Source organism: Mixophyes fleayi, chromosome 7, assembly GCF_038048845.1.
Source record: "Mixophyes fleayi isolate aMixFle1 chromosome 7, aMixFle1.hap1, whole genome shotgun sequence".
In the NCBI taxonomy this organism is placed as follows: domain Eukaryota; kingdom Metazoa; phylum Chordata; class Amphibia; order Anura; family Limnodynastidae; genus Mixophyes; species Mixophyes fleayi.
Window position 1 is genome coordinate 73,424,759 of NC_134408.1, and position 12,387 is coordinate 73,437,145.

The 12,387-nt window shown below is 42.8% G+C and overlaps 1 protein-coding gene across 4 annotated transcripts in view; it reads left to right on the forward strand.

Annotated features, from left to right (window-relative positions):
- Window positions 1-12,387, forward strand: part of VPS16 (VPS16 core subunit of CORVET and HOPS complexes) — a 521,592-nt gene that overhangs the window by 268,915 nt on the left and 240,290 nt on the right. For all 4 annotated transcript variants that reach the window (XR_012678248.1, XM_075179981.1, XM_075179978.1 and 1 more), the window contains exon 18: window positions 6,792-6,889. Coding sequence is in view for 3 of the 4 variants with exons in the window: in XM_075179981.1 (XP_075036082.1) it covers window positions 6,792-6,889 (98 nt within the window). In the remaining variant the exon portion in view is untranslated. The remainder of the gene's footprint in view (window positions 1-6,791; window positions 6,890-12,387) is intronic.

Consider the following 12,387-nt stretch of genomic DNA (forward strand, 5'->3'; position numbering starts at 1 on the left):
ATGACCCACTACTTGGACACACTTCACACCCCACAGCAAAGTGACTCCAGGGGGCAAATGTATCAAGCTGAGGGTTTTCCGGTGGGTTTGAAAAGTGGAGAAGTTGCCTATAGCAACCATTCAGATTCCAGCTATCATTTTGTAGAATGTACTAAATAAATGATAGCTACAATCTGATTGGTTTTTCAAACCCGCCGGAAAACTCTCAGCTTGATACATTTAACCCCAGATCTCTGAACTCATAGGACTTTACACATTCATCTGTAACAAAAACCTCAGTTTTATTACTTTTAGCTTATCTTGAAATATTTTTCCTACACAACTGGACAATAAAGATATTGTAGAACAGAATCAAGTGCATCTGTGAAGTTCACAGGAAGAATATTATTATTTTTTATTTTTTTATATTTTAAAATATAGATTGAATTACACTGTAGCGCTGGATTTTTTCTATGTATGCTTTTTTTTTTTTTTTTTTTCCAAACATTTTTATTGAAGACATTCAGACATCAATTATGTAATAATGTTCACTTCACAAAAGAAGAGATATTCCATTGTAAATACAATCAATATACATGTACATGGGTATTATTACATTTTTTCCTTGGGTTCCACTTGAGGAGGTTTGACGACCATAATACAAACATTCTAAAATATGTGTGCCCGATAATATATTATCGCTTTGAAATATAAAACAAGGCAAAATTGCAGTAATGGTAACATTAGTGGTGAAAATAAATATGCCATCATCTCTCAATAAAAGGAGCAGACATGACATTACAATTTCCCCTCCCCCAACCCACCATCAGGGTGCGAAGGGACCAGAGGAAGAGGACAGGCCTGCCCCATCACCCCCTACAAAAATTGGGGGCTCTTGAAGAAATACCCTCGTTTCATACCACAGTGTCTGGTGAAAGCATTCATATAGTTGGTTGCGTAATTGGGAGGGTAGGATATTAATATAGCTTTCCCAAGTCTCCAAAAATTTTCGAGTTAGGGTACTTTTCTGGAGAGAAGCTTCAGCCAATCCATTCTCAGGAGAAAGTACATTTTTTCTTTAAATAGCTCGAGTGTTGGAGGGAAGTTCTGGATCCACATATGGAGAATTGATTTCCTAGCCGCTGCAGATATTGCCATATGCAACTTTCTGCCTCCTGTAGATGTTCGCGTATCAGAAGGTAAATTACCCAGTATTGCCCAATCAGGAGTGAATGGCAATTAATTAAGTCTGTAGTTGCAAACCTCCATACCTGGGTCCAGAAAGCCTTGATAATAGGACATGCCCATAGACAATGAAATATGTCTGCTTGGGTTTCACCACATTTAGGACATCTAGAATCAGCTGAAAGATCAATAATATTTCGACGATGCGGTGAGAGGTAGCCCCTGTGGAATATGTTGAGGAACATCTCTGCATATGTAGAAGCTGGGAAAAGCTTTATCAAGGTGGCTAACCCCTTCAACAACATCTGTTCTGTTAATTGGGGGAAATGACGCAACCAACCACTTAGGCCCGAATTTATTTTAGTGTGATCTATTATAGTTCTCAGAAAAGCATAGTTGGATGAAATTGCTCCTCTCTTGGAGGATACAGTTAATAATAAAGTATCAAGAGGGTTATCCCAATCCACTGCTGTGAAGAGTGATATCACCTCTCGGACATAGTGCTGGACCTGAATGAAGGAAAGACCGCACGGGCCCAAAAATGGAAACCGCTCCAATGCCTCCATGTGGCGGAGTGGCCTTCTCCCAGTCCTGTCCAGCAGCTGCCCAACTGACCGCAGTCCTTCCCTCTCCCACACAGTGAAGGGGCGAGCCGCCATGCCGTTCTGAAACGCTGGATTTTTGGTAAACGGTAAATGTATGGACTTATAGGGGTTAAGGTGAAGTTTGTGTCTTAGTATATGCCAATTTTTTTTGACTGAAAGGACAAGAGGGTTTTCAAGAATATTAGAGGATAATTCTTGGTCATGTAAATGAAGAAAAGCCTTTGGATTAGTATCCAAAAGAAATTGTTTTTCTACTGTTAAGTTAGTGTAGGTGCTCTGATTCATTATCCAATCCTTCAAGTATCGCAGATGAGCTGCATGACTATACTGAATTATGTCTGGAAAATTTATGCCTCCATTTGTCTTGGGTTGTTGAAGTTTGATAAGGCTAATCCTGTGGTGTTTCTTTTTCAAATAAATTTACGGAAAAGATAATTAATTTGTTGTGCATCTTTTTGCGTTAGAAGGAGTGCCAATGTTTGTAACGGGTATAGTAATCACGGAAACTATATCATCTTCAGAAGGTTTGCCCTGCCCAAGTAGGATAGATTGAGTCGTTCCCAGCCTCCCAACTCCCTTTGCATGTCTGTTATGACTTTGCTAATATTAAGATTATAGAGAGTGGTCATGTTCTTCGGGAGTTGGACCCCCAAATATGGTATTGACCTATTTGCCCACTGCAGCCCAAGGGGCCGAGCCCAATGAGGTTCTGCCGGGACTCTCCCCAAATAAAAAGCTGTTGATTTTTCAAGATTTAATTCAAACCCTGAAACTGAACCTATTTCTTTAATCTCTATGTATGTTTTAAAATTTTAACTTCTGATATTAGATTGTGGAATACATGCCTCGACAGGTCAGAGCTGTTTATATTAGACAAGTGGTTGACCACAAAAGTGACCCTCCTGTGTTTCTGAACAACATGTAAACTCAGCAGCTGTGCAGCAAAAAAGAAACTTGGTATAGTTGATAAAATATTCCTCTGAAAAAAGTTTGCATCAAACACTCTTGGAACATAGCAGAAGGTGAAAAAGATAACTGCCTTCAAAGGGAATCATGGGTAAATGTTTTTTGGTTTGTAAATTTCTGCCCACTGACGGAATCAGATTTCTTCTGGCTACCACAGGTGAAGCCATGCTTCTACCAAAAAATGTCATTGTATCTAAAGATGCCTCCATAAATGAAACAAATCCTTTTTATGCATAAACTTAAAGCATTTAAGTAGATATTGTCTACTGCTTTTCGGTCTGCGATAATGTACGTAATGTATCAGTCCATGAAACTGTAATATCATCACACCTGAATTAATTATAGCTCCAGAAGAAATATGAAGTTGAAAGACTGACAATATAACAGCATTTGCTATAGGTAGTGAACTTGATTTAGAGGCCTCGTCATCATGAAAACGATGCATAATTAGGATGATGCTTATCCGGTAATTGCCATTATTTATTAATGAGATCCTTAAGGACTTTGTGTATATGAAACATCTGCCTTGTATTTGATGTTTCTTAAACACATTTTTAAGTGTTATTAAGAGTTATTAATTTATCTTGACTCACTGCTGGATGATAAAAAATGATCAATGAGGGACCCTAAGAACCCATAGTTAGAATGGCCCCTGTCTTTCATCATCCAACTTTTCACAAATATAAGATCTTATATATTTTTTTGTATTTAACTTGATATTAAATATGTTTCATTGAGAAAATTGTGCAAATTGTTATCATATGGTGACATCCTATTATGGTGTATTGATTGATTGCTCTTCTTAATCTGGAGAATTTTTGTTTTTTATAGTAGTGGGTTGTCTCACAAACAGCCCTTAAAGAAGCAGCAACTAATCAATTAATCGGTCCTTTATAATTTATCTGTTATGTGTCAAATTATTTATTTGTGTATAAGTTTAGTTTGGTCAGCGCCCATTGGGAGTCTGTTTAGGTGGACAGCAATATATGAAAAAATATAAGATCTGTCTCTTTTCTTTTTTTGTTTTGTTTGTGCTTCTCAGTGACAACTGTTTCCTGGATTAATTTGATCAGTCAGGAAAACAACTCCTTAATCTGTTCATAAGCTGAACAGAATCTAACTTGGGTTGAAGAGTACAGGCCCCACACAAAAAAAACTTCACAACTCTCATGTAAAGGCTTTTACATACTACACAAATACAGTTATGAGACTTGCTGCTTTTCATCCGTTCCACAAGCTCTACAAGAGTTCTGAAAAGGAGGAAAATTACTAACTTAATAAAATGTAGAAAACACCACTAGCTAGGGGCTCACCTAGAGTGAGTGCTTTACAGCTTCTTGGGAGAGGGCTCTGGCTCCATAGTTTCTAAAGTATGCTGCTCCCTGATTCTTCACTATTAAATCGGCAAACAATGTCCTCAGCATGTGTTGTCACAAGTCTTAGCTTGTTGCATGCTGCTGCAAGACTGATCTTCCTCTCTCACCGCTCCACATCTGCTGCTCCACTTTACAAATCCCTACACTGACTTCCTGTGTCCTCCAGAATCAAATTAAAATTACTCACCCTTACCTACAAAGTCCTCAACAACACTACCCCTGTATACATCTCAAATCTCATATCAAAATACTCTGCCTTGTCTCTTCTCTGGTAACCACCTCTTGCTCCCGCCTACAAGACTTCCCCCATGCTGCTCCCCACTTATGGAATTCCCTTCCACACTCATATAGACTTGACCACAGCCTTCAAATCTTTAAACGCTCAAAAAACCGCAACTTTTTTTTAGAGGTGACCTTATCCCCGATAACACTACTCACACTAATGCACCCTACCAACTGTCCCAATCTCCACATTTGCTCCTCTTGTTTCAGCTGTGCCCTCTTCCACTTAGAATGTAAGCTCTCTATTGAGTAGGGTCTTTAATTCCCTTTTGGTTTTCATGTCTGCATTTATTTTATCTACCTTTTTATGTCCATGTTTTATATATGTACTGTTTTCCCTATTGTACGGCGCGGCGGAGCACTGTGGCGCCTTACAAATTTATAATAATAATAATTAGCTTGTTTGTCAGTAACACAAGCCAACAATGCGTACAGATAATAAATACACCAGGAGTAAGGAGGAGTTATATAATATGTCTTACTGTGGTGTTTCTTTTCCTGTTTCTGCTCAACTGACTAAGGAGTTAACTAATTGTAATGGCTGCCAAGTATGATGAGAAAAATGTAATGTAGTAGAATACATATGTCCAGGGGGTATATTTTGTGAGTGCATGTGTCCTGGATGGATGTTTTAGTATCTAAGAAGTAACTGTACTACTAATGTGATTCCATCATTTTGTGATCCATTTGTGGAGCTCCAATTATAGTTTACAATATTATTAAAGAGTTTCCTTCTATTCCGGAGAAATTGGAAGTACTGTAAAGGGAACAGTTTAGAACCCGGGTGTCAGCTGAGTGGTGGAAGCCACGTTAAAACTGTTAAAGCGTAAAAGGAAGTCAGCTAAAATTCACTGGCAGTATGAGTTTTCATAGACTGCTTAAAGGTTGAGAAACTGTGGGACAGTCTAATGGAGATATTGAAAAGTAGTTAAGGACAGGTCTTGGGAATGAGTGGATGAGTACTTCATGATGGGATTGCATATTTAGGGTGGGGGGAATTTTTAGATGGCTTTATAGCTTAAGCATACTACACTGAATTTAATCCTTAGATGTAGAGAGAGAGCGCAAGTGCAAAGGCTTTAATAGGGTGTGTGACAGGATGGACCGCCTATGCCACCCTGTCTGTTGTTGCTGGGAACCGGCTGGGCTTTCTTTGCCACCGATCTCTTTCGTTATCCCAAATGCTCCCTCTTGCCGCAGTAGGAGGGGCTTATAATGCTGCCACCACTGGACTCCTTACCGGCATCCAGTACCGGGTTTCTTCTGGGTCACTGACGCTGCTAGCTTATTTCGTTGCTGGTGTACCTGGCTAGTAACTCCGGACCTTTTACTATGGATCCGGGTTGCTGTGAATGGATCCCCTATGGCCTATCACACTAACCAGGGCTGCATGAGTAGCAGGCAGAGTGGTGGTACTGGAAACGCTTGGGTCCAAACCTCAGACACAGCCGGAGAACGGATTAGATATTGGATCTAATCTGTATATCACAGGATTACAGCGATATTGAAGATGTTTCCAAGCAGGTCTTTGAAGCAAGATGTTTATTTTCTCTCACCCTAGTTGAAGGTACCAGGGTGATCAGGTCAGATGAAGTCAGAAGAACACTTACATGCTCACACAGCTCATCTTTTATACAGTTCAGAAATAGTCTATTTTTAGAAACAGGATGTAACCCTACTTAGCAAAATATAAATTTACATGCATTTCAAAGTTAACAAAATTTACACTTATCTATGAAATTCACTCTGGCACAGTCCACACAGAACGACCCCCTGGTGAGGTCTTTGGCCAGAGCAGGCATGACACTTCATCACAAAACTTCGTTAGCACTTTCTGCTATCAGACTTCCTTGCACATATGCCTAATTGAAGGTTTCCACTAGCAACCTTACAAATCCTAAACAATGACACTTCCATACTAAATACATCCCAATACAAACAAGACCTCCATCCACAAAGGCCTGTTGTATCAGATAGATACATCAGTAATAGGCATATCCTATATCAAGGTTAAACAGTAAAGACCAGTTTCTACCCTGGTCTCAGAAATAACGATCTCCTTTCTCAGAATATATACAATACAAGAAAATAAGTGCCTATGCAATTATATAAATATGCGCCCTGCACTATTCCCTTTTAATACATTTTTACCAAAAGTTATTTAATAGTGATCCAGTCACACCGTGCAATTAAGGTTACAATGTTGGTGAGATGAATATTCCTGGCACCAGCATTTAGTACACAAGGGGGGGACAATCACTAATGGGGAATGCCAATTAAGATGATTACAGTAGCCAAAGAGATATATATTGAGTTCATCAATGAAGACCTTGCTGGCATTGTATATAATTTGATTTAACCAAAAAAACATATTATTGCTTTTTCTTTTTTTTCTTAGTTTACACTGTCGTGTCATACATGAAGCATGAGTTTAATCGTAGAGACTTCTTCATGACCTTACAGAACCACCCCATCGCTCTTAGTTTATATCGTCAGGTAACATTTTATGTGTTTTTTTTATTGTTTTAATATAATGAAATTAATAAGTAAGGTTTTGTTTTTAAATATTTAATAATTTAACAAGTTTTCATATGTTCACTGTGTATTGTTTGCTCTCTGTTCTTTTTATTTAAAATTGGTATAACCAGTCTTTTAAATGGAAATTGAAATGGGAATATAAGTAAATGGAGTTTTATAGTTTTACAATAAAGGCAGTAGAAGAAGTGGCTGTATGGCATACCACCGTATACACTGTCACTTCGACCACTGGTTATAATGAATATTTGTCATCAATGTCCTATACAGATAGAAAGTATCAAGAATTTTGATTTATGTAAAAATGTCTTTTTGCATTTATACTTATTGATAATCTATAACAGGGATTTTTCATTTGAGTAGTAGTTTTTCATTTAATGTTTAAGCACTAAACATTAATGGTAACTGTTGAACTGAGTTTCCCTTATAGTGTGTTTGTGTATACTAATTACCATTTAAAAGAAACAAAAGAAGAGTTATTCTTAAAAGGGGCACTCCTAGGGAACAGATGAAGTTATTGCTAATAATGTTTTCAAATCCTCAAGACAAACTGTATAATTGCTCCTGTTGTGTCTGAATCATTGAAAACAAACTCAAAAGTCACTGTATCTTTACTCCCTTTATATTGAATTTATATATTGTATTACACTGATACCTGCATCATATTTATATGGTGGAATTACCACATCATCCAATTTGTTTGAACATCACAGCCTATTAGTATTATTCGTATGCTTGTATTCCCACTTCGCTGAATGAGTGAAGTTAAATTATTTATTTGTGTGGAACAACTAGGCCAGACATTGCAGTTTAATTTACTAATATAGGATTTGTTTTAGCATTTTGCCTAATCACATACTGTATGTTACATTAATAATGGGAGTAATAAAGGGAGTGATTTCTTGTACACTTTGTGTAGTGCACTTTTTGTTTTAATACAATTATTCTGAGGATTTCTTTAGATCAGAGATAAAAAATGATGAAACCAGAATGTAAAACATGGTTTAACTCGCGTCATTCTTCTAATGTATGTTTTTAATTTTTTTGGCTTGATAACAGTTGATCAAGCTAGTAGACAACACATACATTAGGTGAAAAACACAAGTGTGCTGTCATCACACAAGACATTTAAAATAGACCACAGCAGAAGTTATATATTTTATAGAAACAAGCTAGAGATCAGAGTTCAATGGCACAAATCTTGAGCTATACAATAATTGAATAAAGAGTTACTTTAGAATGACAAAACCATTCCCATGTTTGTTATAGAGGATCAAGTGTAAAGAGGTCATCTAAGACATACTTGCCAACTCTCCCGGAATGTCCGGGAGACTCCTCTACATTTTGCGAGAGTCTCCCGGACTCCCGGGCGAGTGTGGCAAAATCCCGGATCTGCCCACTTCACGAAAGTGGGCAGAATTAGGTCACAAACGCCGCGATTCCTGGTGAATCGCAGCGTTTGGCCCCGCCCCCCGCTGTCAAATGACGCATTTTGCGTCATGACGTCACGGGGGCGGGTCCAAAATGACGCAACATTGTACTTACCAACATTGTAAAGTTGGTAAGTATGATCTAAGATCCTACCATGGCTGAGTGAGACTTGAACAGGGACTGCAAGCCTAATGGCAAAACTGATACCTAACTGACTGATTAAAAGCTAAAATCCCATTTATATTTGAGAGGGAGGTCAATAAAAATATAAAGAAATCATTTGGAAGTCATGGAGTTTCAGAATTACAGTTCTGATCACGGTAAATGAGACTCTACTGAAGATTACAAATCTAAAGAAAAAACTGACGCCTGACTAATTGATAGTTATAAATCCCACCAACAAGGGGAATGATGATAACAAAAATCTCTTGGAAGTAATAACATATGTGTTGCTCTTGTGAATTATAAGAGCACCTTATGTTCCAGACATAAATTAAAATCAAGCAATACAAAATATAATTTTACCAGATAATAAACCTATAAAAAAACAGCTTGGGCTGTGTGGAGGGAGTAGGGATCCCTTTTGGGGGGGGTTCACCTTGGACGTCTGCGCTTGTGATGTGTGGGTTTGGTATTGTGGAGGTTGCTGCCTTTACAGGTGTTCCAGTCATTCCGTTTCCTAAATTTGGTCTTTTGTGTTGGTTCTGCCTTGGCGCTACTTCTTGGTTGATGTTTGGTTGATTGTTTGGTGCTGTTTGCTCTGGTGGTTTCTTTTTCGATAGGCCTATTTTCTGTAGATCTTCTGCTTTCGGTGTTTGGTTATGTCCCGATATTTTCTTTTTCTCCTTGTTGTTGTGCCTGTAGAGGGAGAGAAGTGGGAAGGGTGCTGTAGAGAGGCAAGGAATATGCCATTTCTAATAAAGACAATACACTTCTTGCTGCTTTATTTGCAGGCAATGGTTATATCTCTCTGCGGTTTAAATGTTGTAGCTCTTTTTTTTTTTTCTGTCTATAGCGCTTATGTTTTGTATATTGTTTGTTGGATGGGGTTATAGTGCAGCAGCTCAATGATTATAGCTCAGCGATTATAGCTTGGTGGTTTGTAGTTCAGTGATTAATGCTCAGTGATTGTAGCTCAGTGATTTTTGCTCAGTTTTTTCTGTTGGTGTAGTTTAGTTTTGATTTGGTGATTATAGCTCAATGTCTATAGCTCTGAAGTCGCTGCTAAGTAGATTTAGCTGTGTGGCTATGGTTCTGGTGTGTTTTTATGTGTTCGTATCCAAATGTTAATAAATGTGATACTGTAGGTGGTACTATGTATGTGGTCTGTGTGATTGTGTGTGGTGTATGAGGAAGCGAGTGGGTAGCTGCTGTTGTCAGGATCTGCCTGCAAGCCACTTGCAGTGCATACTGCTTTGCCTGGCAGCTCCTGCCTCCTGGACTATTAGACTTTATTAGTGTGTATTTGCAGCAGTACCTCTGATCACCAGTGGTGCTGCTATCGTGCCTTGCATGTTTGCATTAGGGATTAACCCGTTCTCCAATTATCCCATGCACCTGGGTGTGTTCTCATTTCCCTTATATATACCTGTCACTCCCAGCACACATTGCTGGTTATTGATGTTACACTCTGTGGTCACTTCCTCCTGCCGTGCTCCTGGGTTTATGCTGCTTGAGATCTTTACTTACATTCTGCTGACCTGTTTCATCTGTGAACCTGGTATTTACCCCTGCATTTCCCTGTACTTGCTGCCTGGAATCTTTCCACACCTCCTGTTTACCTGCAACTGCTGTATACCTGGTAATTACTGTAAGCTCATTATTACATCAGCTGTTCAGACTCTTCAGCTATAAACTTGTATGCTTTTTCACCTTATTCGTGGCTCCTTAGCTGTATTCCTGCATTGATTCGTGACAGTATAACCAGCCCACAAAACAGCTTAGGAGTCAAGTGAAAGTCTTTTTTATTCTGGGACCTTTTTGTTCTGCAATTAATTTTAATATTTATTTTTGGAACATGTCTGCGTTATCAGCCTTTGAATTGCTACAACTACAGGCTTTACAGATGGATATAATCCTGCTACGCTCCCAGCTGGCTAAATTGTCTACCTTGCTTATGGACCCACATAGGAGGCTGTCAGACTCTGTCTCTCCTAATACAGAAGCAGGTGATTTGTCTCCACCAACCCTCTCTGTTGTGGAATCTGTGCAAGCAGCACCTCGTAATTGTGCTCCTACAAATTTGCCGTTTACTAAGAACTATGGTTTAACTAATTCCCGGTTCACAGGTGGTCCACGCCCCCATCTCTCTGAAGAGGAGAGGCGGTGCAGAATAGCAAACAAATTGTGTCTGTACTGTGCCAGCAATGAGCACTTCTTACAGGACTGTCCTATCCGTAGACCACTTCAGCCTACTGATCCATCCCCTGTTGCTTCCTCTCTGCATTCCAAATTTGTTTATGCTCCACCATTTCTGTTCTCTGAGAGGAGACCCAATCTGCTAACTCCAGCCGCCTGTCCTGAGGCGCCGGCTCCAGCCGCCTGTCCTGAGGCGCCGGCTCCAGCCGCCTGTCCTGAGGCGCCGGCTCCAGCCGCCTGTCCTGAGGCGCCGGCTCCAGCCGCCTGTCCTGAGGCGCCGGCTCCAGCCGCCTGTCCTGAGGCGCCGGCTCCAGCCGCCTGTCCTGAGGCGCCGGCTCCAGCCGCCTGTCCTGAGGCGCCGGCTCCAGCCGCCTGTCCTGAGGCGCCGGCTCCAGCCGCCTGTCCTGAGGCGCCGGCTCCAGCCGCCTGTCCTGAGGCGCCGGCCCCAGCCGCCTGTCCTGAGGCGCCGGCCCCAGCCGCCTGTCCTGAGGCGCCGGCCCCAGCCGCCTGTCCTGAGGCGCCGGCCCCAGCCGCCTGTCCTGAGGCGCCGGCCCCAGCCGCCTGTCCTGAGGCGCCGGCCCCAGCCGCCTGTCCTGAGGCGCCGGCCCCAGCCGCCTGTCCTGAGGCGCCGGCCCCAGCCGCCTGTCCTGAGGCGCCGGCCCCAGCCGCCTGTCCTGAGGCGCCGGCCCCAGCCGCCTGTCCTGAGGCGCCGGCCCCAGCCGCCTGTCCTGAGGCGCCGGCCCCAGCCGCCTGTCCTGAGGCGCCGGCCCCAGCCGCCTGTCCTGAGGCGCCGGCCCCAGCCGCCTGTCCTGAGGCGCCGGCCCCAGCCGCCTGTCCTGAGGCGCCGGCCCCAGCCGCCTGTCCTGAGGTGCCGGCCCCAGCCGCCTGTCCTGAGGCGCCGGCCCCAGCCGCCTGTCCCCTGTTGCGAGGTCCCAGCCGCCTGTCCCCTGTTGCGAGGTCCCAGCCGCCTGTCCCCTGTTGCGAGGTCCCAGCCGCCTGTCCCCTGTTGCGAGGTCCCAGCCGCCTGTCCCCTGTTGCGAGGTCCCAGCCGCCTGTCCCCTGTTGCGAGGTCCCAGCCGCTGTCTCCTGTTGCGAGGTCCCAGCCTCTGTCTCCTGTTGCGAGGTCCCAGCCTCTGTCTCCTGTTGCGAGGTCCCAGCCTCTGTCTCCTGCTGCGAGGTCCCAGCCTCTGTCTCCTGCTGCGAGGTCCCAGCCTCTGTCTCCAGCTTGGAGTCTGCTCCCACTGCGTCCGGTCCTGAGTCTCCGGCCGCTGCCTCCGGTCCTGAGTCTCCGGCCCGAGTTGCCTGTCCATGCGGTTCGGGCCCGAGGCTTCTCACAGGGCTGTCTGGCCCGAGGCTTCTCACACTGCTGTCTGGCCCGAGGCTTCTCACAGGGCTGTCTGGCCCGAGGCTTCTCACAGGGCTGTCCCCACCATGCCTGCCGCCCAATCCGGGCCTGCTGCCAAGTCCAAGTCATCCTTTGCTGAGAGTGCCAAGTCTGAGCCGTTGCCTTTCTTTGAGGGGCACATTTCCAAACTTGGTGCCCTTCCGAGATTTGTTGCTTCTTATATTCCCTCCATACCTGAGCTTGTTAACAACCCTAAGAGACAGGTAGTGTTCCTAGTTTCGTATTTTAGAGGTGAAGCTTTGGAATGGGCAAACCCATTTATTGA